Genomic DNA, 23,484 nt, shown 5'->3' with positions numbered 1-23,484 from the left:
CCCAAAGTCTTAACTCATTTCCGTATGAAAGAATGTTAGACTGGAGTACCACTGTGAAGTCAGTGAAGTAGGATGGTGTATGATGGTCAGAGAGGAGTATGTTTCCCATAGATACTTAGAAGGTAGAACAATTATTGATATTATAAAGAACAGAATATCACCTGTATCTGGGGCAATCCACTAGGAGTGATTTTGCACCCCTGGAAACATTTGGAAATGTCTATCGTCAATTTAGGTTGTCTAACTGAGGGAGGGCCATGTGTGTTGGGGTGGCTGCTGCTAATGTCTAATGTGTAGAGGCCAGGGATGCTGCTAGACATCCTACAGTGCACAAGACAGCTGCCACAAAAAGGGTTATCTGATGCAAAATGTCGACTGTGTCAGTTTAGAAACCCTGATCCAGGGCCTGGGTAGCTAAGATGGAGCAGAGGAAAAGAGTGCAGATAAGATCAAGAGTTGAGAGGTCATGGAGGAAAATAAATTATGTTCATTAATTCTGAAGTGCCAAGAATGATGGAAAGAATGGTGACAGGCATGGTTGTGCGGAGGAAGATAGTCAACAAGATGCTAAAGTTTTCAGTTATTGAAGGGTAGTGCCTAGGACTTTGGCAGGTGATTATCATAGAAGAAAGAGAGGCAGGTGATATAGTCTAATGTCACGTACTTACGAAGAGCCGAGATTTTGAAGAAGAAAGCAGAAGAAATGGTCTGTGAGTGCCAATATGGAGCACCTCATTGTCCTGAGGTTCCTGGGATGTTGGAGGAAAAAAACTTCTTTATGACTGAATTCCAGGGGACACTCAGGACTCAGATCAAGAAAGTGAAGGGAATTATGGTTATACATCTTTCTCAAGAGGTCTTTAGTTCTTAGTTAGTTCAGTTGCTCAGTTGTGTCTGACTCTTCAAGAGGTCTTTAGTTAAGCATTAAACAGAAGTGATGCAAAATTCTGATTTATTATAAATTTAGCAAAAGCAGAGGTATAATATGGAGTCATAGCACTGATGTCTTCAAATAATATATTAAAGACAGATTTTTTTCCCCCAATTTCTCTGACACCTCTGACTGAACCATTTGTCTTCAGATATTGTAGAGAACCACGGTTCTCAAAGTGTAGCTCCCAAATTGGCAGCATCAGCATCAGCATCCCCTAGGAATTTGCCCTATATAAATTCTTGAGCTCCACTCCTGACCATTGAATCAGAAACTGTGGGGATGGGCCCTGCTTTAACAAGATCACCAGATGATTCTGTTATAAGTTCGAAAGCCCCTGATACAAAAGCAAAACTCTCTGGATGATTAAAGGGCTGAAAGAAGCTAGTCTTTATTCAGTACTTCCTATAATTGAAAGGCTTTGTATACCCAATGTATTTTAGTCTTAACGGGAGCCCAGAGAGGTGGTTATTGTTAACTCATTTTTTAACTGTGGTAAAACATACATAGCATAAAATCTGCTATTTTAACCATTTAAAAATGTAAAATTCAGTGGTATTAATTCTACTCACAATGTTACAGTCATCACCATTGTTTTGCTCAGTCGCTTAGTCATGTCTGTTTGTGACCCCATGGACTCTAACCCACCAGGTTCCCCTGTCCATGGAATTGTCTAGGCAAGAATACTGGAGCGGGTTTCCATTTCCTATTCCAGGGAATCTTCCTGACCCAGGGATTGAACCCGTGTCTCCTGTATCTCCTGCATTGGCAGGCAGATTCTTTACCACTGTGCCACCTGCGAAGCCCAACCATGGCCACTAACCATCTCTAAAACTCTTCATCACCCCAGGCAGAAATTCTTTATTCCCCCTCAAGCAGAAATTCTGAGTTCTCCCCTACCCCTGACCCCAAGTACAGTCTAATATCCTTTCTATCAATTAGCCTGTTTCGTGTAAGTGGAATCATGGTTTTGTATTGGGCTTATTTCATGCAGCATAATGTTTTCACAGTTCATCCATGTTGCAGTATGTGTCAGAACGCCCTTCCTTTTGTGGCTGAGTCATATTCCGTGTGGGCTTCCCAGGCGACACTAGTGGTAAAGAATCTGCTTGCCAGAGCAGGAGATGTAAGGGATACCAGTTCAGTCCTCGAGTTGGGAAGATTCCCTGGAGGAGAAAAATGGCAACCCACTCCAGTATTCTGGCCTGGAGAATTCCATGGACAGAGGAGCCCGGTGGGCTGTAGTCTACGGGCTCAAAAGAGTTGGACACGACTAACCAACTGAGCACACAATATTCCATATCCATCCATTGATGCTGCAGCTGGACATGGGTTGTTTCCATCTTTTTGGCTATTGTAAATAATGCTGCAATGAATATTGTCATACACATATCTGTTTGAGTCTCTGTTTTCAATTCTTTTGTGTTGTTTCATTTTTTAAATGATAAAGCAGGCTCAAACCAATCAAAGTGGCCCAGGCTGGGAAATGGAACAGCCAGCCAGTCTGATGCCAAGGCTCCTCCCACCAAATCCCACTGCCTGAGCAGGTTCGATGTGTCTCCCACCTGTGTCTTGCTACTTGGTGTGTGTGTATTTTCCTGATCGTTCTTTTTTTTCTTCCTAGAAGGATACTAGTTCCACCAGTGTTTCCAGGAAAACCCTGCCAGAAATAAGCCGAATTAACCAGTCTCTGACGGAAAAATGGATGGCAGTGGCAAGAGGAAGCATAGAAGATGAAGTGGCTAAGAGGTGGCTCTATCTGATAAAGTAGAAACCACTTTTACTTGGTTCTGAAGCCTTGGTTCATTTTATCCTAAACATAAGAGAGAGGGTTTGGCTTTGTCATTAAATTATTTGCATTTTAATCTTGATTTAAACCATCTGTAGTTTGAAGAAGTCATTGACTTATTCACTGATTCTTCATTTAACAGGGCTATATTGAAGATGTACACTATGCCAGGTACTTTGATAGGTGAGGGAAATTCAGGAGTGAATCAAAAATGCTTTCTGTCTGTCCCACAAAGCCATCCCCAAGACTGACTCTTTATAGCTTCATAGTTTATTCTCTGGAGAAGGCAATGGCACCCCACTCCAGTGTTCTTGCCTGGAGACCCAGGGACAGGGGAGCCTGGTGGGCTGCCGTCTATGGGGTCGCACAGAGTCAGACACGACTGAAGCGACTTAACAGCAGCAGCAGCAACAGTTTATTCTCTGCAGCTCCACAATTTCTGTTTTCAAAAGAGTAGATTTTATTTAAATCTAGATGACTTGATCAAATCAGCTATGAAGGATTTTTATGAGATCTAGCACACCATGCACAAAGTATAGCAAGAATTTGGAAAATTCTTAACAGAGCAGTTATTATTGTTATTAATGATTCCACATCACCAGTTATATACTGAGTAAGATAAAAGGAATGTGCTAGTAGTATGTTGTGACTTAACCTTATTTTATTATTTTTGCAGTGAAATTAGAGTGATATTTTCATCTCCTGCTTGTCTGACTGCAAGTTTTTTAAAGAAGAGGTAATATTTATATTACCTTTATTTAAAGAGACTTACCTTTATTTAAAACACTGGAGAATATTTTAAATGAAATATTTAGACTCAGTCATTTTAATTTGTGAATTTTGTTATCTATGAACCAAAAATCCAACATAGAAAACTCCGTGGATTGTTACAGAATTCTTCTGTTTTATAAAGGAATTTCCCACTGGACTACTACAAATTGTAATCTCTAATTTACATTGTTCCTCTGCCCTGCCCTCCTGTGTTATCTGATTGGCAAGAATGGTGTTTTCAGGAGTGATCGATTCATTCTAACTTCGCTTTTGCACTTAGAGGCCTGGGCTGTACTTTGAAGGTCTTATGAGCCCAGTAAGGAAAACAGATCCTATTTATTTTAACTATTAACAGTCTTACTACCACAGAGGAGAGTCCAAGTTCTCTGCTACTTGGTTTGACACTTGATCTGAGTAGTTTAAACATTTCCTCTGTTAAATGCTGAACACTTGGTCAACTGTTCCTTCCCCTCCCTGTTTGATCTCCAATAATATACCTGGGAATGACTGAAAGATAAAGTGAGGCAGATTAAAAATTGTAAGAGTTTATTAGAGTGAACATCGATTTGAATCACATGGCACCAGTTTGGAATTGCTTGAGAGCTCCAGCAGCAAGAGCTCAGGAAAAGACATAGAGAAGGCGCAGAAAGAAAGGAAGCATTTGATTAGCTATAGCTTAAAGCCTAGTTGGCTTTTTTTGTTTGTTTTTTGATTGGTTGTCCTTAGGCTTTGATTTCATAACTTTGAGGAATTTATAGGCTTAGATTTTGGTTTGCTTTTATAGGCCACCATGGCCTGAGATCCACTGCAGTGTGATGGTCTCCTTGTATAATTAATTTAGCAATAACAAGGGAGTGGGGTGGGTAGTAGCATAAAGGCACCCCTAGGCTGCCTTCAGGCTTACCTGGTGGCTCAGACAGTAAAAAGTCTGCCTGTAATGTGGGAGACCCGGGTTCGATCCCTGGATTGGGAAGATCCCCTAGAGAAGGAAATGGCAACCCACTCCAGTATTCTTACCTGGAAAATTCCATGGATGGAGGAGCCTGGAGGGCTGTAGTCCATGGGGTCGCAGAGTCGGACATGACTGAGCAACTAACATTAGGCTGCCCTCTGTCTTCTCTGGAGGCTGATGCCTACAGGTCAGCTTGCAGCTGGTGGAAACTCCTGCCAGTCCTCCTTTGCTAGGTCATGTCCTGTCCCTCCCTTGTTGACTTGGCCTCAGGTTGGCTCACAGGTTCAGAAGATACCTGTACACAACCGCCACTAGGCGGTACTCTGTATTCACTTACTCCCTATTGCAGGTATTTCTCAGCTTTGGTTCTTAACCCAGTTGCATTCTCAGCCACTCCTCAGTGAGACTGGAGGAACTGCTGGATCCAGAGGCTTCACCTGGGAACCAGAGAAGCCCAGGGAAGCTGAATGTCATGGCTTCCTTCACCCCCTCTTCTAACCACCACAGGTCATGAGGCAGTTACCATTTGAGAGTCCCACAAGGCATCCCTGTTTGTCTCCACTCATTTAGCCAAAGGCAGGAGATGAGAAATTAAGACGTTGCTTCTCTCTGCTCCCTTTCTCTCGCATTTGCCTTCCTCTTCTTTCCATCCTTCCAGGCAGCAAAGGAGGGGATTCTACCATGCAACTCATTCTCTTTCTTCCCCACTGTAGCCTTAAGCTAGTTCTCACTACGTAGAGGATAATCTTTTCTACACTAAGAATATTAGCTTCCTAAAATTTCCATGCTCCCTTCCCGAAGTGAGAAATCTCAAAGTTTGATCTTAAGATGCCAAAGGTTGCAAAGGAAGATGTATTTTAAAGGGAAATTTACAGTACTTTGTTTCAGTACTTGCATGAATGCTAAAGCCCTAGTATTACAATTGATTGGTTAATCCAATAAACAGGAAATATTTTTAAATAATACATTATAAAGACAAATTGTTATATAGAATGCAGGCTCCTCAAATATTATCAACACAACCCAGGGAAATGCCACACTTAGACAAAGCCTTGGTAGTATTTCTGAGGGGCATGGCCAGGTTTGGATTTTTAAAAATCCAATTTTTAGCAATTTGGAATAAGGCAGGTCTTTTCAATGTGTGAGGGGAGACTTGGGGATTTGATTAGGATTGAGGAAAGGTACCATAATCCAGGACAGATGGAAACATCAAGGCAAGGATTTTGAGACAAGAGGTGCAAAGAATTTTAGAGCATAAACTGTTGATTGTGTTCCATAGAGGAGTTAATGGGTCTTTTCAGGAAGTTCCTCAAGTGAACAGTCAAGCCATTGGCTTGGGCAGGAGTGTCTTGGAATAGTAAAGTCATGCTAATGAAACAGTGGAATCCCAAAGTAATGTAAATATAGATGATAAAATAGGTGGGATTAGGGAGTTTCAATTCCCAGTGTGCAGGCTGAGTGTAAGGGTAAATGATTTCAGTTCTCAGACACAGCATGTAAACTTTTGCTATTAACTGTCCAAACTTGAGATAATAAATTGTTACCTGTTTTCTTTTAGGAAAACATAAACTTAAAAAAAAAAAAAAAACTTTTGGTGCCAAGTAAATCGATGATTTCTAAAGAATGCAAACATAATGATATATGAAGTTAGAAATATTCTTTTAATCTGTTTATTTATTTTTGCATTTCCTGCATCCAAAGAGAACCTGGAGAAATGATTTCCATTGATGTGGACTTAGAAATGGCAAGAGATACCTTCAAGAAGTTAACAGAAAAAGAATGGATTTCTTCGATGGTAATAACCAATATTCACTTCAGAAATAGAGCAACAGAATTTCTTTACAGGAACAGTTAATTCTCTTAGGAGTTGAGTGAGATAGAAGTGCGATAGAGGAGGGGCTAGTGTTTATTATGCAGTTACTATATTGCGTGTGTGTGTTAGTTGCTCAGTTGTATCCGACTCTTTGAGACCCCGTGGACTGTAGCCCACCAGGCTCCTCTGTCCATGGAATTCTCCAGGCACGAATACTGGAATGTGTTGCTATTTCCTTCTCCAGGGGACCTTCGCAATCCAGGGATCAAACCCAGGTCTTCCACATGGCAGGCAGATTCTTTACCATCTGAGCCGCAAGGAGAAATACTACTGATTTAGGTGCTGGCATTTTATTTTCCAGGGCTTCCCGGGTGGCACTAGTGGTAAAGAATCCACCTGGCAATGCAGGAGACACAAGAGATGCAGGTTCAATCCCTAGGGAGATCAGGGAGATCCCCTGGAGGAGGAAATGGCAACCCACTCCAGTCTTCAGTTCAGTCGCTCAGTCATGTCTGACTCTTTGCAACCCCATGGACTGCAGCCTCCCTGTCCATCATACTCCTGGAGCTTACTCAAACTCATGTCCATTGAGTCTGTGATGCCATCTAATTATCTCATCCTCTGTCGTCCCCTTCTCCTCCTGTCTTCAATCTTTCCCAGCATCAGGGTCTTTTCCAATGAGTCAGTTCTTCGCATCAGGTGGCCACAGTATTGGAGCTTCAGCTTCAGCATCAGTCCTTCCAATGAATATTCAGGACTGATCTCTTTTAGGATGGACTGGTTGGATCTCCTTGCAGTCTAAGGGACTCTCAAGAGTCTTTTCCAACACCACAATTCAAAAGCATCAATTCTTTGGTGCTTAGCTTTGTTTATAGTCCAACTCTCACACCCATACATGACTACTGGAAAAACCATAGCTTTGACTAGACACACTTTTGTTACTGAATGCTTAAATGTACAATAGATACAGTATTTTTATTTTCAATATGAGAAAAACAATGTTTAAGAAGTATAACTTATGGAAAGAGCATTATGGAATTCATATGTTTGGGGACCTACCAGTTAACAACAGCTAGGAATAAGGGTTCATACACCAATTTTAGGGAAAGGGGAGAAAGGGCTTCTTTGAGAAAACAAACGAACTTTTCAGGGAAACAGAGGGGCTTTTAGGGGGATACATGGAAGATAGGATAGTTTGCAATAATATTTGTTCATGCATTTTCTCATCCAAGCGCAAGTGCAGGGTCTTGTCCCTGGCAATGTAGCTCACTTGCCTGCCCAGTTAGGGGGAGATTTATGGCTGCTTCATTCTTGAAGCCTCTGCCTTTAGTCAGATGAGGAAAGCTCTGAAAGCTTTCTTCCGTTCATTCTTCTATTAGCTGTATCTCTGACGTCTTCAGTTTAAAATCATCTTTATACTGTTGTGGGTCCATACATTTTGAAGGGAAAGGGGGAGAGAGTTTCTTAATATGCAGTAGAAACTATTTTAATTTTCAAAGTGAAAAAGTAAGAATAGTAAATGTGATCAAGTATTTTTTTAACGAAAATATTTAGGTGATGTGGGAGATTACTTGGTGTGCTCTTCCCAATATAAGTGCTAAGATACATTAGTTTTGCAGAACACTCTATGAAGAGGGGCTCTTAGTGAAGCAACTTTGGGAACACTGCATATTATTATGGTGTCACGACGCACACAAGTAAATCAAAGACTCTGTGATGTTATACGCCAAAAGAAATCTAGCTTTTTTGACCCTATTTTGATGTTATTTGACTTTGTACACCTTTCTCATGTATACCTAATAGCATTCAACAAAAGTCATGTTCTTCTAAACATATGAAAAAACAAATCACAAGAACACTAATGTAATAATAACAATAATATACAGTACTTCACAGTTTATTGTATCATGTATCTTCTTACTTAATCCTTATGTAGAGGCAGACATTCATAGTTAAAGAGTATCTAAGATCTGTTAGAATAAATAAACTATTGGTTCAGAAACTGGCTCTTGTGATCAGAGGACCAGGAAAGACTGAAGAAAGAGGCAGCCACTCCAGATTGGAAGGTGGCAGGTTTAATAAGCCAGGGAACTTACGAGGTTTGTTTTGGGTGACACCAAGATGAGTAGGTCTCTACACCCAACCCCTGGAATCTTCAAGTTCCTACAGAGGCGTTAACGGCTGGGTTCGGTCACATATACCATCCAGATGGTCTCAGAATACCTTACTCTCTGAAGGCAGGGTCCTTGGAACACACCCACTCTGGGAACAGTGGGCAGAGCATGTATTCGAAACACGTGGGAGTGGGTGAGGAGGCTTTGATTGCCCAGGTCCAGTTTAAGGGGCAACATCGTCTTGATTATCTCTTCCAAACATAAGGTCCTCCAAACAACTTCAAAATGTCAATGGCTTATTCACACAGTAACGATTTTTTTCTCACACCAAAGTCCAAAGAGGGTTGAGGTAGGAGGCACTTGTAGGGAAGGAAAAAAATATTATTTTTTCTCTCCTTATCTTTGTTTCATTGGCTGGTGGTGGTGAAGTCACTAGTCGTGTCCGACTCTTTGTGACCCCGTGGACTGTAACCTACTAGGCTTCTCGGTCCATGGGATTCTCCAGGCAAGAATACTGGAGTGGGTGGCCATTTCCTTCTCCAGGGTATCTTCCAGACCCAGGAATTGAACCCAGGTCTCCTGCATTGCAGGCAGACGCTTTAACCTCTGAGCCACCAGGAAAGCCCTCATTGGCTGGGACCTTGCAAATTACACTTAGAAAAGACAGACGAACAAGAGAAAAGCAAGTTTATTAACATGTGCATCCTGCATATACATGGAAATACTCAGTGATGAGTAACTTTAAGGAGTGGTTAGAATTGGGGCTTCTATAGCAACCCTGATAGCTCAGTTGGTAAAGAATTTGCCAGCAATGAGGAGACCCTGGTTCGATTCCTGGGTTGGGAAGATTCACTGGAGAAGGGAAAGGCTACCCACTCCAGTATTCTGGGGCTTGCCTTGTGGCTCAGCTGATAAACAATCCACCTGCAATGTGGGAGATCTGGGTTCGATCCCTGGAGAAGGGAAAGGCTATTCACGCCAGTATTCTTGCCTGGAGAATCCCATGGACTGTACAGTCCATGGTGTCACAAAGAGTCACACAGGGCTTCCCTGGTGGCTCAGAGGTTAAAGTGTCTGCCTGCAGTGTGGGAAACCTGGGTTCGATCCCTGGGTCAGGAAGATCCCCTGGGGAAGGAAATGGCAACCCACTCCAGTATTCTTGCCTGGAGAATCCCATGGACGGAGGAGCTTGGTGGGCTACAGTCCATGGGGTCGCAAAGAGTCGGACCGACTGAGTGACTTAACTTTCACTTTCGCTTCACAATAGCAATTTAGCAAATGAAGAACAATAATTTTGTAGAGAAGTGAAAAGACAAAGGAAAAGGACTTTGAGCTTCTTGGGTGGCAAGTGGTGGGAAAGCAGATATATGAAGAAAGTAATGGTGGATAAGGACTAGGTAGAAAGGTTTACTGTGTGGCGTCTTCGTCAGGGCCAGCTCTGCTAGTGAGACTGTTATGCCCTTCCTGATACAGGAAGTTGTGGACAGGAGGACACCTTGATGAGGGGAATTTATGTTCTGTTTTCAGGAAGATGGGGCAGGCCAGAGAGCTCATTCTGTGTCTACTTTTTCTCACTTGCCTTCAGCTTAAAATAATCGTCATGTCAGAGTGGCATAATTGGGCGTGGCAGATTCTGTTACCCTACCGCCCTCTGCCCAGGCTCATTCAGGGGTAACTCAGGCTCCTTCTCCGTGGCATTCTAGGCCCCAGGGCCATAAAATTCTCCGGTAGATCTTTCATGTTGATTGGCAGATGAGGAAAAAGGGTGTGAAAGGTCATAGAGAGGTTTCAGGGGTCAAGCCTGGAAGTACCATATATCACCTTCCCTCACATTCCATTAGCTGGAACCCGATCACATGGCTCCATCTAACTGCAGGGAAGCCAGGCAATGCCATCTTCCTGTGAGCCCTGAAGGAAGATGAAACAGGATTGGTGAGGTGAACATGTGCCATTTCCTCTGTGACGGTGTATCTTAGGTCAGATAGATTTAGGTATGGATCCCTTCTAATTGAGCAATCTTCACGGTTTGTTCAGTAGGTCCAGGTTCCTTTAATTGACTCCAACATAAAATAGGGAAGATGGTTCTCACATACTACTTTAGGGGTATTTGGGATATCAAGGAGTGATGGAGTTTGAATAGTAGGCTTTAGGAAAACTAAATTACTATTCCATTAGGAACATAGTAGATATGAAACCTCTCTTCTTACATCTTGTTTCTTATGATACTGTATCTAATATGTCCTGGGCCTTTCCCTGATTGTTTTTCAACCACAGATAACCGCATGTCTCAGGGATAATCTGCTTGGGGCTCTTCCATGTCGCTCTCCACACCAAGAAGCTTTATCAGTCTTCCTTCTGCTCCCAGAGTGTCCTGTCATGCTTGATTCCAGGAACTGGATAACTCTGGTGGTTCCATTTGCAGAGGCTGTTCATAAAATGACCGATCAATCTTCGAAAGTCCTGAGTAAGCTTGATTACTTTTATGTCACTTTATCCATATTCTGAATAGAATACTGTCTGAAATAGAATTTGTAACAAATTTTAGATAGATTCGAAAATACTGTACAAATGTTTGAGTATGTGATATGTATATTATTGAAAAGATTAACCTAAAGCTATTGTCAAATTCAAGTTTGTGTGCCCAATGCACACTGAGGCCAAACAAACAGAAGCATTGGAGTTTGGGGCAGAGATAGGTCTATTTCAAGTGCCAAGCAAGGAGAATGGGCAGTTGTGCCCCAAAGACCTAAACCCCCTGATGGGTTTCAGGAGAGAGTTTTTAAAGAAAAATTTTCAGGGAGGGCTGCTGAGTGTGTGACTTTCTTCTGATTGGTTGGTGGTGAGGTAACAGGGTGGTGCTCCAGAAATCTCAGTCTTCAGTCTTCTGGTTGTAAACAGTCTGGGGTTCAAGTGCTTGTGCTCAGCCTGAAGTTACCATCCTCCAGCTGAGTGAGAGTCTTAGTTCCTGCAGAACTCAGAGATATATATGTCAAACTGTCTTATATATCCTTTGAGGAGGAACCAGGACCCTGCCCCATCCCTCCACTATTGTTTCTTGACTGCTTTCTCTTCGTTTCTGCATTCCCTCACTTTCCCAATGAGTAACAGTTTAAATCTGCCCTTTGAAACTCAGGGAAGGTCTAGGAGGCTGAATCCTTTTCCCTGCAAACAAGAAGCAGGGAAGACACAGGAAGGAGACACAAGAAGGCGCTTGTATTAAGGAGGGTCCCACAGGATCCTGCTTGAATTCGAAACTATTATAATGGGCTTCACTGGTGGCTCAGTGAATCCTCCTGCAATACAGGAGACACAGGAGATGAAGGAAACACGAGACGTGGGTTCAGATCCTAAGCCGAGAAGGTCCCCTGGAGAAGGAAATGGCAACCTACTGCAGTACTCTTGCCTGGAAAATCCCACGGACAGAGGAGCCTGGCGGGCTACAGTCCACGGGGTCTCAAAGAGTCACACACGATTGAGTAGATAATCATTACTCTTATTATTACAAAACATGTGTAATTCCTAGACTTGGTCATGGACTTGACCTCAGAATTTCACAACCATAGAGAATCCAGTCAAGATAAAACCATACTTTAAAGTTTTTTGTTTATGGTGTTTTAAAACTTCAGGTATTTTGATCAGACATGAGGGGAACAATGTTTATCTTTGTGTTCTTGTTTTTTATTTTATTCAGTGTTTTGGGATGTCCTTTTATGACTTTGAGCTAACGTTCAAGGTCCAAAGCTTAAAAGATGCAAAGATGATATATACGGTGAAATAGCCACCTAATTCCCCTCCCACAAAGCAGTTACAGAGTAGAGTTTCTTACATAACGTTTGAAAGATACTCTATAAAAACATATAGAAATGTATTCTTTTTTTTCAAATGGTAGCATATATTCGTCAGCAACTTGCTTTTTTCCACAAATCACTATATTGTGGAAATCATTATACTACCTGACTTATATGAATGCTTTATTCCAATTTAATGCCTGAATAGTTTCTATTCATGTACATGAATAGTTGTTTCTAAATTTTTGCTCTTATAACAGTTCTAACATACATTTCTTTGTATATATGTATAGACCCAATAATTTTACTTTCTGGAAACTTCCCTGCTTATAATTATATTATAATTATACATATTTAATATATATTATACAATAATATAATATATATTTATACAAGCAGGGAAATTTTCAGAAAGCAAAATTACTGGATCAGATTGTATGTGCATTTTAAATTGAGAGATTTTGCCAAATGACCCTCCACAGACGTCAGGGCCACCATATTGCCCAACTTAAGTGGTCACCATTCACATTATCACCCTTGGAATTGGGCAACATGGCAGCTCTGACAGAAGATGTACCGTTTATTCTTCATCAAGAAGCATTAAGTATGAAAGCATCAGCCCACAGTGTAAACCAAACTTTGGTCTATACCACTCTGAAAAGAAGAATCTATTTCTTTTTCTTTTTTGGCCCTGCCACATGGCTTGCTTGCTTGCATGCCCCATGCAATGGGAGGGTGAAGTCCTAACTGCTGGACTTCCAGGGAATTTTTAAGAATATCTTAATTTAAATTGTCTCATTATGAGTGAAGTTGTGCTGTTTTTCCTATATTGAGTTATATTTGTATATCATACTCTACAAACCATCAGTTCTCTCCTCTTACCTATTTTTTCATTTGTTGTTAGTATCTTTCTTTTCTATTTGAAGTTTTTTAAACTACTAAGACAGTTCTTTAAAAAATTTTTTTGATTTATTTATTTTTGGCTGCGCTGAGTCTTCGTTGCTGTGTGCAGGCTTTCTCTAGTTGAGGCAAGCGGGGGCTGCTCTTTGTTGCAATGCAACGACTTCTCGTTGTGGTGGCTTCTTGTTGTGGAGTATGGGCTCTAGGCATGAGGATTTCAGTAGCTGTATCTCTCGGGCTCAGTCATTCCGTGGCATTTGGGATCTTCCCGGATCAAAGATCGAATCCATCTCCCCTGCATTGGCAGGTGGATTCTTAACTACTGGGCCACCAGGCAAGTCCCAACAATTCTTTATCCATAAGATGAGTTGCAATTTTTTTTCTTTAGGTTACTGAAATTTTTTTACTTTTTGGTATTTTTGCCATGCGTAATATTTTTAAACACTTTCATGCAGCCTACTGTATTAACATTTTCTTTTATGGTTTCTGATCTTTTCTCAAAAAGTGTACCTTATGATAAAATTTAAAGATTTCCCATGCTCCTATTAGAATATTTATTGTTTCATTCTTTTAATTAACTTTTATTGGAATATAGTTGATTTACAATGTTGTATTAGCTTCTGTTGTATAGCAAAGTGAATCAGTTATAATGTATAAAAATCCACTCTTTTTTAGATTCCTTTCCTATATAAGCCATTACTGAGTATTGAGTAGAGTTCCCTGTGCTATACAGTAGGTTCTTATCAGTTATCTATTTTATATATAGTAATGTGTTTATATCAATCCAATCTCCCAATATATCCATCCCCCCATTGTTTCATTTTTATGTTTAAATCTTCGAACTATATGGAGTTTATCTTGATTGCACTTCATTTTTTGGGGATCAGTTTCCAGTTGTCACACATTTATTAAGTGATCTGTTTCATTCCCTGATAATACACAATGCCTCTTTCATCATATACCAATATCTCATATATATTTGATTCCATTGGTGAAGTCTGCTACATTGTCTTCCTTTCATGCATCTGGGTCACACTATTTTAATTACATTAACTTGAAAATACATTTTAACATCTGATTTGTTTGTTTTCTGAGAATTTTCTTTTAAAGGTACAGAAATTCAGTTTGTAACTCAGTGATACTAAAATATTGTTACTGAGCTAATTTAAAAATATATCCATCTATCTATGTGATAATAAAGTCTGAAAACATAGATCATTTTTTTCAGATTAAAATTGTCCTTGATCACATTTCGTGTCTTGTGTATATATGTGTGTGTGCATATGTATTCTGTGTTTTCACCTGTGTGTATTTTCAGACCTTATAAATACCCTATGGAATTTTCAGTTTGAAAATCATGAAATCAATCAAGTAATCAAGCATAAATATGAACTATCAACACATTTTTTTCAGAAACCTGAATTTGAGCTTTTAATTCCAAAGATCAGGGAGCAAAAATTTTTTCCACATCTGTGAGTAATAAATATTGTCCAGGGTGTTATCCTTCAAAAAGGTTATCCCATGATTTATGGGTTATGCCATCAGAACTGGAAAATATGATCTATTTCTTACATTAAAGAACTTAGAAAACTGAGAGAATTTTTTTGGAGGTGCATATTTATCATGGCTGATTTTACACGTCTCAGAGCAGTGTTGGACATCTTTGCAAGAATCTTCCCTCAACTCACTTGTCCAGATGCTGAAAACTGCCATCATCTCTCAAATGTTTTTCTGGAATAATACTGTTCAGAGTATCCGTAACCGCAATGTTAAAACTCTTCTGGAAGTGATGAAAGACATATATAAGGTAAGGGTTCATCTGAAGGAATGTATACACCATTTTACTAAATCAAGTTCCCTTAGTTCTTAGCCAGTTGAAGTCTTATTTTATTTTCCACAGCAAAATGAAAATATTTGATTCAGACCTTAAATATTTAGAATTTTGTTTGTTTTGCTAACTGGATAGACTCTGGTGGAATATATTACATAGTATATATAATATGTATATAGTGTATATATAATATATTACAGGCACAAATACTCAGATATGACAATGATTCAGCATTTTCATTAGTGTATATAACATAATCCAGAAGTAACCTAAGATTAGGCTACTAATAAACCTAATAATTATTGGAGGACAGGAAGGAACCAGAGCATTTTAAATAGAAGGGCAGAATTAAATTGGTATTGTTCAATTGAAAAATAATTAGCCAAAATAGATGCTTTTATAAATATAAATTGCTCAATTGGTAATCAAAACAAAAAGAAAGCGAAAGTAAAGTCACTCAGTCGTGTCTGAATCTTTGCGACCCCATGGGCTATAGCAGCCTACCAGGTTCCTCTGTCCATGGGATTTTCCAAGCAAGAGTACTGTTTCACCACAAGATATCAGTCTCAATAGGAGAAAGTATTATGTGCAAAAGTTAGTGCTTTTCAGAAGTAATAATGCACTGATATTTCTAAAGTAGTATATTTCCTCCATCTTTATTAAGATATAACTGAAATAGAACATTGTGTAAGTTTAAGGTGTACGGAGTGTTAATTTGATTTGTTGTTGTTCAGTCCCTAAGTCTTATCTGACTCTTTGTGACCTTATGGACTGCAGCACACCAGTCTTCCCTGTCCTTCATTATCTCCTGGAGTTTGCTCAACTTCATATCTGGTGAGTTGGTGATGCCATCCAACCATCTCATCCTCTGTTGCCCACTTCTCATTTTGCCTTCAATATTCACCAGCATCAGTGTCTTTTCACGTGAGTCGGTTCTTAGCATCCGTCCTTCCAGTGAATATTCAGGGTTGATTTCCTTTAGGATTGACTGGTTTGATCTTCTCACTGTTCAAGGGACTCTCAAGTGTCTTCTCCAGCACATTTTGAAAGCAGTAATTCTTTGGCGCTCAGTCTCCTTTATGGTCCAACTCTCACATCTGTATATGATTACTGGAAAAACCATAGTTTTGACTATATGGACCTTTGTCAGCAAAGTGGTATCTCTGTTTTTTAATATGCTCTCTATGTTTGTCATAACTTTCCTTCCAGTGAGCAGGAGTCTTTTAATTTCATGGCTACAGTCACTGTCCTCAGTGTCTTTGGAGCCCAAAGAAATAAAATCTGCTACTACTTCCACTTTTTCCCTTTCTAGACACGTATATATTACAAAACACTTATAGTTACTGTTTATTTAGTGTGGTAAGAACACTTAAGATCTACTGTCTTAGCAACTTTCAACTATATAGTACAATATTGTTAACTATGATCGCAATGCTATGCATTAGATCCGCAGAACTTATTTATCTTATAACTGGAAGTTTGTACCGTTTGACCAACGTCTCTCCTTTTCTCCCACCCCAACTCTATAAACCACCACTCCACTCTGTTTCTGAGTTTAGCTTTCTTTAGATTTCACGTGTAAGTGATATCTTACTGTATTTGCCTTTCTCTGAAGTATTTCGCTTAGCATAATGTCCTCACCATCCATCCATGTTGTTGCAAATGGCAGGATTTCCTTGTTTCTCATGGCTGAATAAAATTCCATTGTGTATATATGTATGTATCAGTGTATATGCATACACATATATATATACCATATCTTCTTTATCCATTCATCTGTCCATGGACGCTTAGGTTGTTTATTTACCTTGGCTATTCTAAATAATGCTAAAATGAACATGGGCCTGTAGATATCTCTTTGAGCAGGTGATTTCATTTCCTTTGGCCCTATACCCCAAAGTGGGATTGCTGGATCACGTGGTGGTTCTATTTTTAATTTTGTGAGGAAGCCTTCATACTGTTTTCCATAGTGTCCACACCAATTGACATTCCCACTAATGGTGCACAAAAGTTCCTCTTTCTCCACATCCTCACCAACACTTCTCTCTTGTGTTTTTGATGATAGCCATTCTAATAGGCATAAGGTAATATTGCACTATGGTTTTGATTTGCATTTCCCTAATGATTAACGATGTTGAGTATATTTTCACGTACTTGTTGGCCATCTGTAAGTCTTCTTTGAAACAAGCCTGTTCAGTTCGTCTGCCAATTTTTTAAAATTAGATAGTTTGATTCCACTGTGGATGGTGACTGTAGGCATGAAATTAAAAGACGCTTGTTCTTTGGAAGAAAAACTATGACACACCTAAGCAGCATATTAAAAAGCAGAGACATTACTTTGCTGACAAAGGTCCATACAGTCAAAGCTGTGGTTTTTCCAGTAGTCATATACAGATGTGAGAGTTGGACCATAAAGAAGGCTGAGTGCCAAAGAAGTGATGCTTTCGAACTGTGGTGTTGGAGAAGACTCTTGAGAGTCCCTTGGACAGCAAGAAGATCAAACCAACAATCCTAAAGGAAATCAATCCTGAATATTCACTGGAGGACTGATGCTAAAGCTGAAGCTCCAATACTTTGGCCACCTGATGCGAAGAGCTGACTCATTTGAAAAGACCCTGATGCTGGGAAAGATTGAAGGCAGGAGGATAAGGGGACGATAGAGGATGAGATGGTTGGATGGCATCATCAAATCAATGGACATGAGTTTGGGTAAACTCTGGGAGTTGGTGATGGGCAGGGAGGCCTGGCGTGCTGCAGTCCATGGGGTCACAAAGAGTCGGAGCAACAGTTGCAAAGACAACTGAGCAACTAACTAAACTGAACAGAGGCATATATAAAAATAGATTAAGTTACTCATTGATAGAAAATAAATATCACAGTTGTATTTTCTTTAAGGTAAACAAAACTAACTGTCGATTACCAGAAGATATGTTCCACATAAATGAATTGTCCTTTTTGCTGAACTTTTATGAAGATAGAAAAAGAGTGATCTATAGGGAAAACAACCTGGTAAGAATATTTTACTTTCTGAATATTTTTTTGTACTTTAAAAGGGAAACACATTAATAGCTATGTAGCTTCTTTGTAAGTTAAGATCTGAAAATGTCCTCATTGTAATGCTGAATTTGCTAAAGTAGATGCTCTTAGATAACTTAAAACATCTTTCAGCCACAAAGCAAATGCATTTTCCTAGAAATTTGTTTCTAGGTAATTTAGATTCTTAAAAATGAATTCTATAAAGTATGGAGGTAAATAATTTAAGGTAGTGAGGTAAAGGAATGAAGGTTTCCTTTTCTTTTGATTATCAAAATTCTTCTGTCTTTTTAATTTTTAGATACCTGCAGAAAACTTCAGTCTGATTATTTTCAGTGATTTTCCATTTGTCTTTAATTTGGTGTCCAAAATTAAATTATTGCAAGCTGATTCCCAAATAAAAATGTTGGTATGTATGTCTTATTTTTTATTATGTAAAATTTTCAAATATATACAAAGTAGAGATAACGGCATATTAAACCCCAGCACAAATTTTCAGCAGTCATCAACATTTTGCCATACTTCATTTATCATTTTTTAAATTTTCAGTTGTTACTATTTTTGCTAAAGTTTCTTTTTTTCGCTGTGGCATGCAGCTTATAGGATCTTAGTTCCCTGACGGGGCTTGATCCCTCACCCTCAGCAGTGAAAGCTCAAAGTCCTAACCTCTGGCCACCAGGGAATTCCCATGTTTTTGTTAAGTATTGTAAAGCAAATTCCAGGCCCAATTTATTTTCACCTCTCCATATTTCAGTGCATTATTTCTGGTGGTTTCACTTTTGTTCATTCTGAGATTCATCAGTGGGTTCAGATGGTGACGACATTCTTCCACTGTAACATTTCCCATCAACCTTTTAAAAAAAAAAAATTAAATCATAGTTGATGTACAATGTATAAATTATAGACATACAATATAGTGACTCACAATTTTTAAAGGTTATACTTCATTTATAGTTATTATAAAATACTGGCTATATCCCCTGTGTTGTACAATGTATACTTGTAGCTTATTTTGCATCTAATGATTCGTACCCCTTCTCCTCTACCCCTATATCTTCCCTCTCCCCACTGGTGAACACTAGTTTGTTCTCTGTATCCGCGAGTCTGCTTCTTTTTTGTTTTATTTGCTAGTTTGTTGTAGTTTTTAGATTCCACATGTAAATGATATCATACAGTATTTGTCTTTTTCCATACATTGTACTTCACTTAGCAAAATGCCCTCCAAGTCCATCCATGTTGCTGCAAAAGGCAAAATTTTGTTAGTTTTTTTATGGCTGTGTAGTATTCCATCATTTTGCACAATTCCTTGGTGCCATAGATTTTATGATCTCTTTGTCTTCCAAACCATACTCACAGTGCTCTTTTACTTAAGTAATTGTGAAATGAGTATATACAGCAATGGTTGGCATAATGTATGCTATATAAAATGTTTATTTGAAATATTAAACAATTTCTTGTATTCCTATGAGGATTCCTAAAATATTTCTTTTTCTAGAAATCTGAAGAGAACAACTACATGAATTTGGGGGGAGTAATTCTGCAAAGGGCTGAATCCCCTTCATTTACACTTAGAGTCAGACGAAGTCACTTAGTTGAAGATGCTCTATGTCAGTTAAGCCAAGCTGAAGACACTGACCTCCAGAAAACATTAGTGGTATGCTAAAACTCCTCATAATATTTTTACTAATGTGTGTGGGGGGAACATTTATATAATGTGGTACAAGGAGAACCTGTATTTGCAACTATAGTTATCAGCCTAATGGTTTCCAGGATTCCTTGCTTACCCTTCAGAGAAAAGCTCCAGGATGTTTAATTGACCATTGGCTCTATGAGTTAACTATTAGTTAGTTACCTTTGGCTACAGAAATGCTTCGTAATGAACCATCCCAAAGCATAGTGACTTAAAATAGTAATTTTACAGATCTGCAGTTCTGCTGAGACTGCTGCTCTAAGTTGAACTCATCTGAGTGGCTTTTCAGATTTTGTCTGTACCTGTTTACATGTTTGAGAATTGGCTAGAGATTGGTTACCTAGGCTTGGCCTGGCTCAGGCAATCTGGTCCTGACTCCTGTGTTTTCCATCTTCTTCCTAGAACCCACAAACATGTTTGCATATCAGTGTCAGAGGTACAAGAGAGCGAGGCCCCTCCACACCCACTTGCCAAGCCACTGCCAAAAAAAAGATAGCAAGCCCAGTTACACAACAAACATTGCTTTAGTCAAAGCAAGTCACATGGCTGAACTCAAGTCAAGGGCTGGCATAATATACTCAGCCTTTTTAATGAGAGGAACTATAAAGCCACATGCGAAAGACCTGGGCCAAGGAGGGGTAAAGAATTGGGGCAATGAATGCATTCAGCAAGTGGCAGGTAGAATGGATACTTTTACTGCATCTTGGCTCTAATTTTAGTCACAGACTTTCCACTGTGTTGGTTCCATTTCCTAGCCATCCTTCACTTTATCCTTGGGGGCATCTGTAGGGTTTTTACTGTGTGGTACTTCAGATCCTTTGCCCACAGAATAAAGATGAACTTTGTAGGTGAGAGCTGCTATCTGTCCAGAAGGGAGTGCATTTTCCTGATATCAGCCAAGAAGGGAAAAGTTAGGTTCTCAGAGAGGAAGTCAGACTCTGAGTTGGGTCTCAGAACTCTGATGGAAAACAAGGAAAGGATTTTATAAGCTAGGCTTTCTAGTTTTTGTCTCCCTCTGTGCCTATTTCCCTTTAAATCTTGATTATGAGGAAATCAGTAGAAAGTGATTCTGCCTACAGGAAATGACAAAGAGGTAAGAAGGTAAACTTCAAGAGAAATCCAATCAAATATAGACTCTCAACGAGGCAAGGTTGTCGAGCTCTTTATGAGCACGTCCTGACCATAAATCAGTGGAAGTAGGAAAATCGGAAGCAAGCTTAATTTATTTTTGGTGTATCTCGATGAAATGTGAGGCAGGCCCTTGGTGATGATGAACAAGGCCAAGGAGGTAAATCTAGGTAAAGAGAAGTGAAAGAGAACTCTCAGTGAAGCTTGGTGATATTTACATTAAAAACATGGAAAGAAGCAAACAGGAAGGGAAGTATAGAAGGAGTAGTTAGAGGGACTTCCTCAGTGGTCCAGTGGATAAGACTCCACACTCCCAATGCAGGGGGCCTGGGTTTGATGCCTGGGCAGGGAACTAGATTATGCACGCCGCAACTATGAGTTCATATGCTGCAACTAAAGATCTTGCAGGTCCCAACTAAAGATGCCGCATGCCACATCTAAGACCTGACACAGCCAAATACATAAATATTTACAGCAAAGAGTAGTTAGAGAGAGGGGAGGAAATCTAAGATAGCACTCGCGCTACAAATCCCAGAGGTAGACCTTAGAAAGGAGGGACCCGTTCTTATCGATGCTTACGTGAGGGCTCTGGGCAGTCAGCTCTGAAATTTCCAACAAAGGTGCCCTGTCCAGGCTGACAAGGAGGGCTGTTTATCTGAAGTCCTAATGAGGGGAGAGGCAGAAGAAACCAAACATTTGTTGACTGTAGACTAAGTTGTAAAGACTGACTGATGAGAGGAAGCTGGACAAGAGAGAAAAATTGAGGAATTTAGTGGGCCTGGGGTTTGAAGCACATCAAAATTTGGTTCAAGATGCTGGTCCACGTAATTGGTGGCTGTTGAGTGTTGCCAGAATCTCGCTTCACTTGGTTCAGGTGGCCATGGGAGGGACCTACGTACTCACTAGGCAGTAATCTGACAGTAAACAGGCTCACGGCCCCCACTATCAGAAGCAAAGTGAGAGAACAAAGTACATTTAGGTAAGGAGAGTGGATTCTGGGAATTCTGGTGATGGCAGGAGGCTTGAAACTTTTCTGTAAAGGTCAAGGCATCATGTTTTAAATCTGGACCTGACAATGTCCTCTTTTCTCAGGTTGAATTCATTAAAGAAATTCGTTCTGTGGGGGATGGGGTGAAGTCTGAGTTTTTTCACTGTATATTTGAATCTATGACCAAGGAAGAATATGGAATGTTCATATATCCTGAAGAGGATTCCTACATGTGGTTTCCTGTCAATGTAAGCCTTTTATCTGTTTTCTTATGGTTTTTCAGAACAGAAAAAGTATACCATATACTGTAAATGAACACAATACCTGCTAATGTAAAATTAGGTCACATAAAGCCTTGCTACTCAAAATGTGGTCCACAGGGCGGAAGTTCCAGCATTACCTGGAACTGTTAGAAAAGCAGAATCTCAGGCCCATATCAGAATATATATTTTTATAAGATCACTAGGTGATTCGTATGAAAACTAAATTTTTAAACAGTGTGAATAAGGTATATTTGAGATATGATAAATGGTACATAAAATGTCCACTTTGATACATTTTGATGTACACCTATGCCCATGAAATTCAAGACAATGAAAACAAAAGACAGTGAACACATCCATCATCCCCTAGAGTTTCCTCAGGTTCCTTTCTGATCCTGCTTCTCCCTGCCTCTATTCCCTGCCTCATGCCCATGCAACCACTGATTCGATTTCTGTCACTATAATTTGATTTCCTAGAATTTTACATAAATGGAATCATAAGCAGTCTTTGTATCTGTCCTTTCATTCAGTATAATGATATTGAGAATCATGTGTGTTGTATCTATCCTAGTTCATTCCCTTCTATTGCTGAGTAGTATTCCATAGTTTAGATGTATTACACTTTGTTAAATATTGGGTAGTTTCCTAAATTTTAAGAGGCAGTAATCAAGAGTTTCAAACTAGGAGAGAAATTGTTAACAGAATCCTAGAGATAATTGCTAATTCTAATAAGATGATTCATTTCTGCAATGATTATATTTTTACAAAGATTCTCTATGTGTAAACATTTTCTTAAAGTAGTAAAACTTCATTTCTCTATTAGTGTATGTGTGTGTTAGTCACTCAGTCGTGTCTGACTCTATGTGACCACGTGGACTGTAGCCTACCAAAGTTCTCTGTCCATGGGGTTCTCCAGGCAAGAATACTGGAGTGGATTGCCATTCCCTCCTCCAGGAGATCTTCCCAATGCAGGGATTGAACCCGGGTCTTCTGAATTGTAAGCAGACTCCTTACCAGCTGAGCCACAGGGGAAGCCTTCTCTATTAGTAACACAGAGCAAATAATTCTAACAAGAATCACATGTTGAATTTCAATTTATTGATCTCCTTTCCCATAAACTTCCAAATACTCTTTCAAATGATATGGTGGAGTTTGGAACCCAGAAAGAAAAGGGTATAGGAAGAGAACATGAATGAGAGTGAAAAAGCACTAAAAGGTGTTTTGTATCTTTTTAGAAGGGCTTCCCAGGTGGCTCAGTGGTACAGAATCTGCCTGCTAATATGGGAGACGTGGATTCGATCCCTGGGTGGGAAAGATACCCTGGAGAAGCCGCACACTCCCATATTTTTGCCTGGGAAAATCCATGGACAGAGAGCCTGGCAGGCTACAGTCCATGGAGTCCTGAAAGAATTGGACACAATTTAGCGATTAGATGTTTAGCCACGAAACATCTTTTTGAGAAAGAATGAATCTCTAAAAGATAGGAGTGGCTA

The 23,484-nt window shown here is 39.7% G+C and overlaps 1 protein-coding gene and 1 long non-coding RNA gene across 3 annotated transcripts in view; one reads left to right on the top strand and one right to left on the bottom strand.

The window, feature by feature from the left end:
• Window positions 1-23,484, top strand: part of HERC6 (HECT and RLD domain containing E3 ubiquitin protein ligase family member 6) — a 53,205-nt gene that overhangs the window by 16,748 nt on the left and 12,973 nt on the right. The window contains exons 9-17 of one of the 2 annotated variants that reach the window (XM_018049316.1): window positions 2,559-2,680; window positions 3,397-3,456; window positions 6,145-6,238; window positions 10,645-10,834; window positions 14,705-14,865; window positions 17,785-17,898; window positions 18,224-18,331; window positions 19,418-19,576; window positions 21,833-21,976. In XM_018049316.1, coding sequence (XP_017904805.1) covers window positions 2,559-2,680; window positions 3,397-3,456; window positions 6,145-6,238; window positions 10,645-10,834; window positions 14,705-14,865; window positions 17,785-17,898; window positions 18,224-18,331; window positions 19,418-19,576; window positions 21,833-21,976 — 1,152 coding nt within the window. Of the gene's footprint in view, window positions 1-2,555; window positions 2,681-3,396; window positions 3,457-6,144; window positions 6,239-10,644; window positions 10,835-14,704; window positions 14,866-17,784; window positions 17,899-18,223; window positions 18,332-19,417; window positions 19,577-21,832; window positions 21,977-23,484 lie in introns of both variants that reach the window. The other variant, XM_018049315.1, reaches the window with a different exon arrangement.
• On the bottom strand, window positions 18,329-21,814 carry LOC108636216. Its single transcript, XR_001918177.1, has 3 exons — window positions 21,320-21,814; window positions 19,953-20,010; window positions 18,329-18,773 (listed from the first exon to the last, which is right to left on the bottom strand). It is a non-coding gene; the product is annotated as an uncharacterized LOC108636216 (long non-coding RNA).

Source organism: Capra hircus, chromosome 6 (genome assembly GCF_001704415.2).
Source record: "Capra hircus breed San Clemente chromosome 6, ASM170441v1, whole genome shotgun sequence".
Taxonomy (NCBI): domain Eukaryota; kingdom Metazoa; phylum Chordata; class Mammalia; order Artiodactyla; family Bovidae; genus Capra; species Capra hircus.
This window is presented reverse-complemented; position numbering and strand designations above follow the sequence as displayed.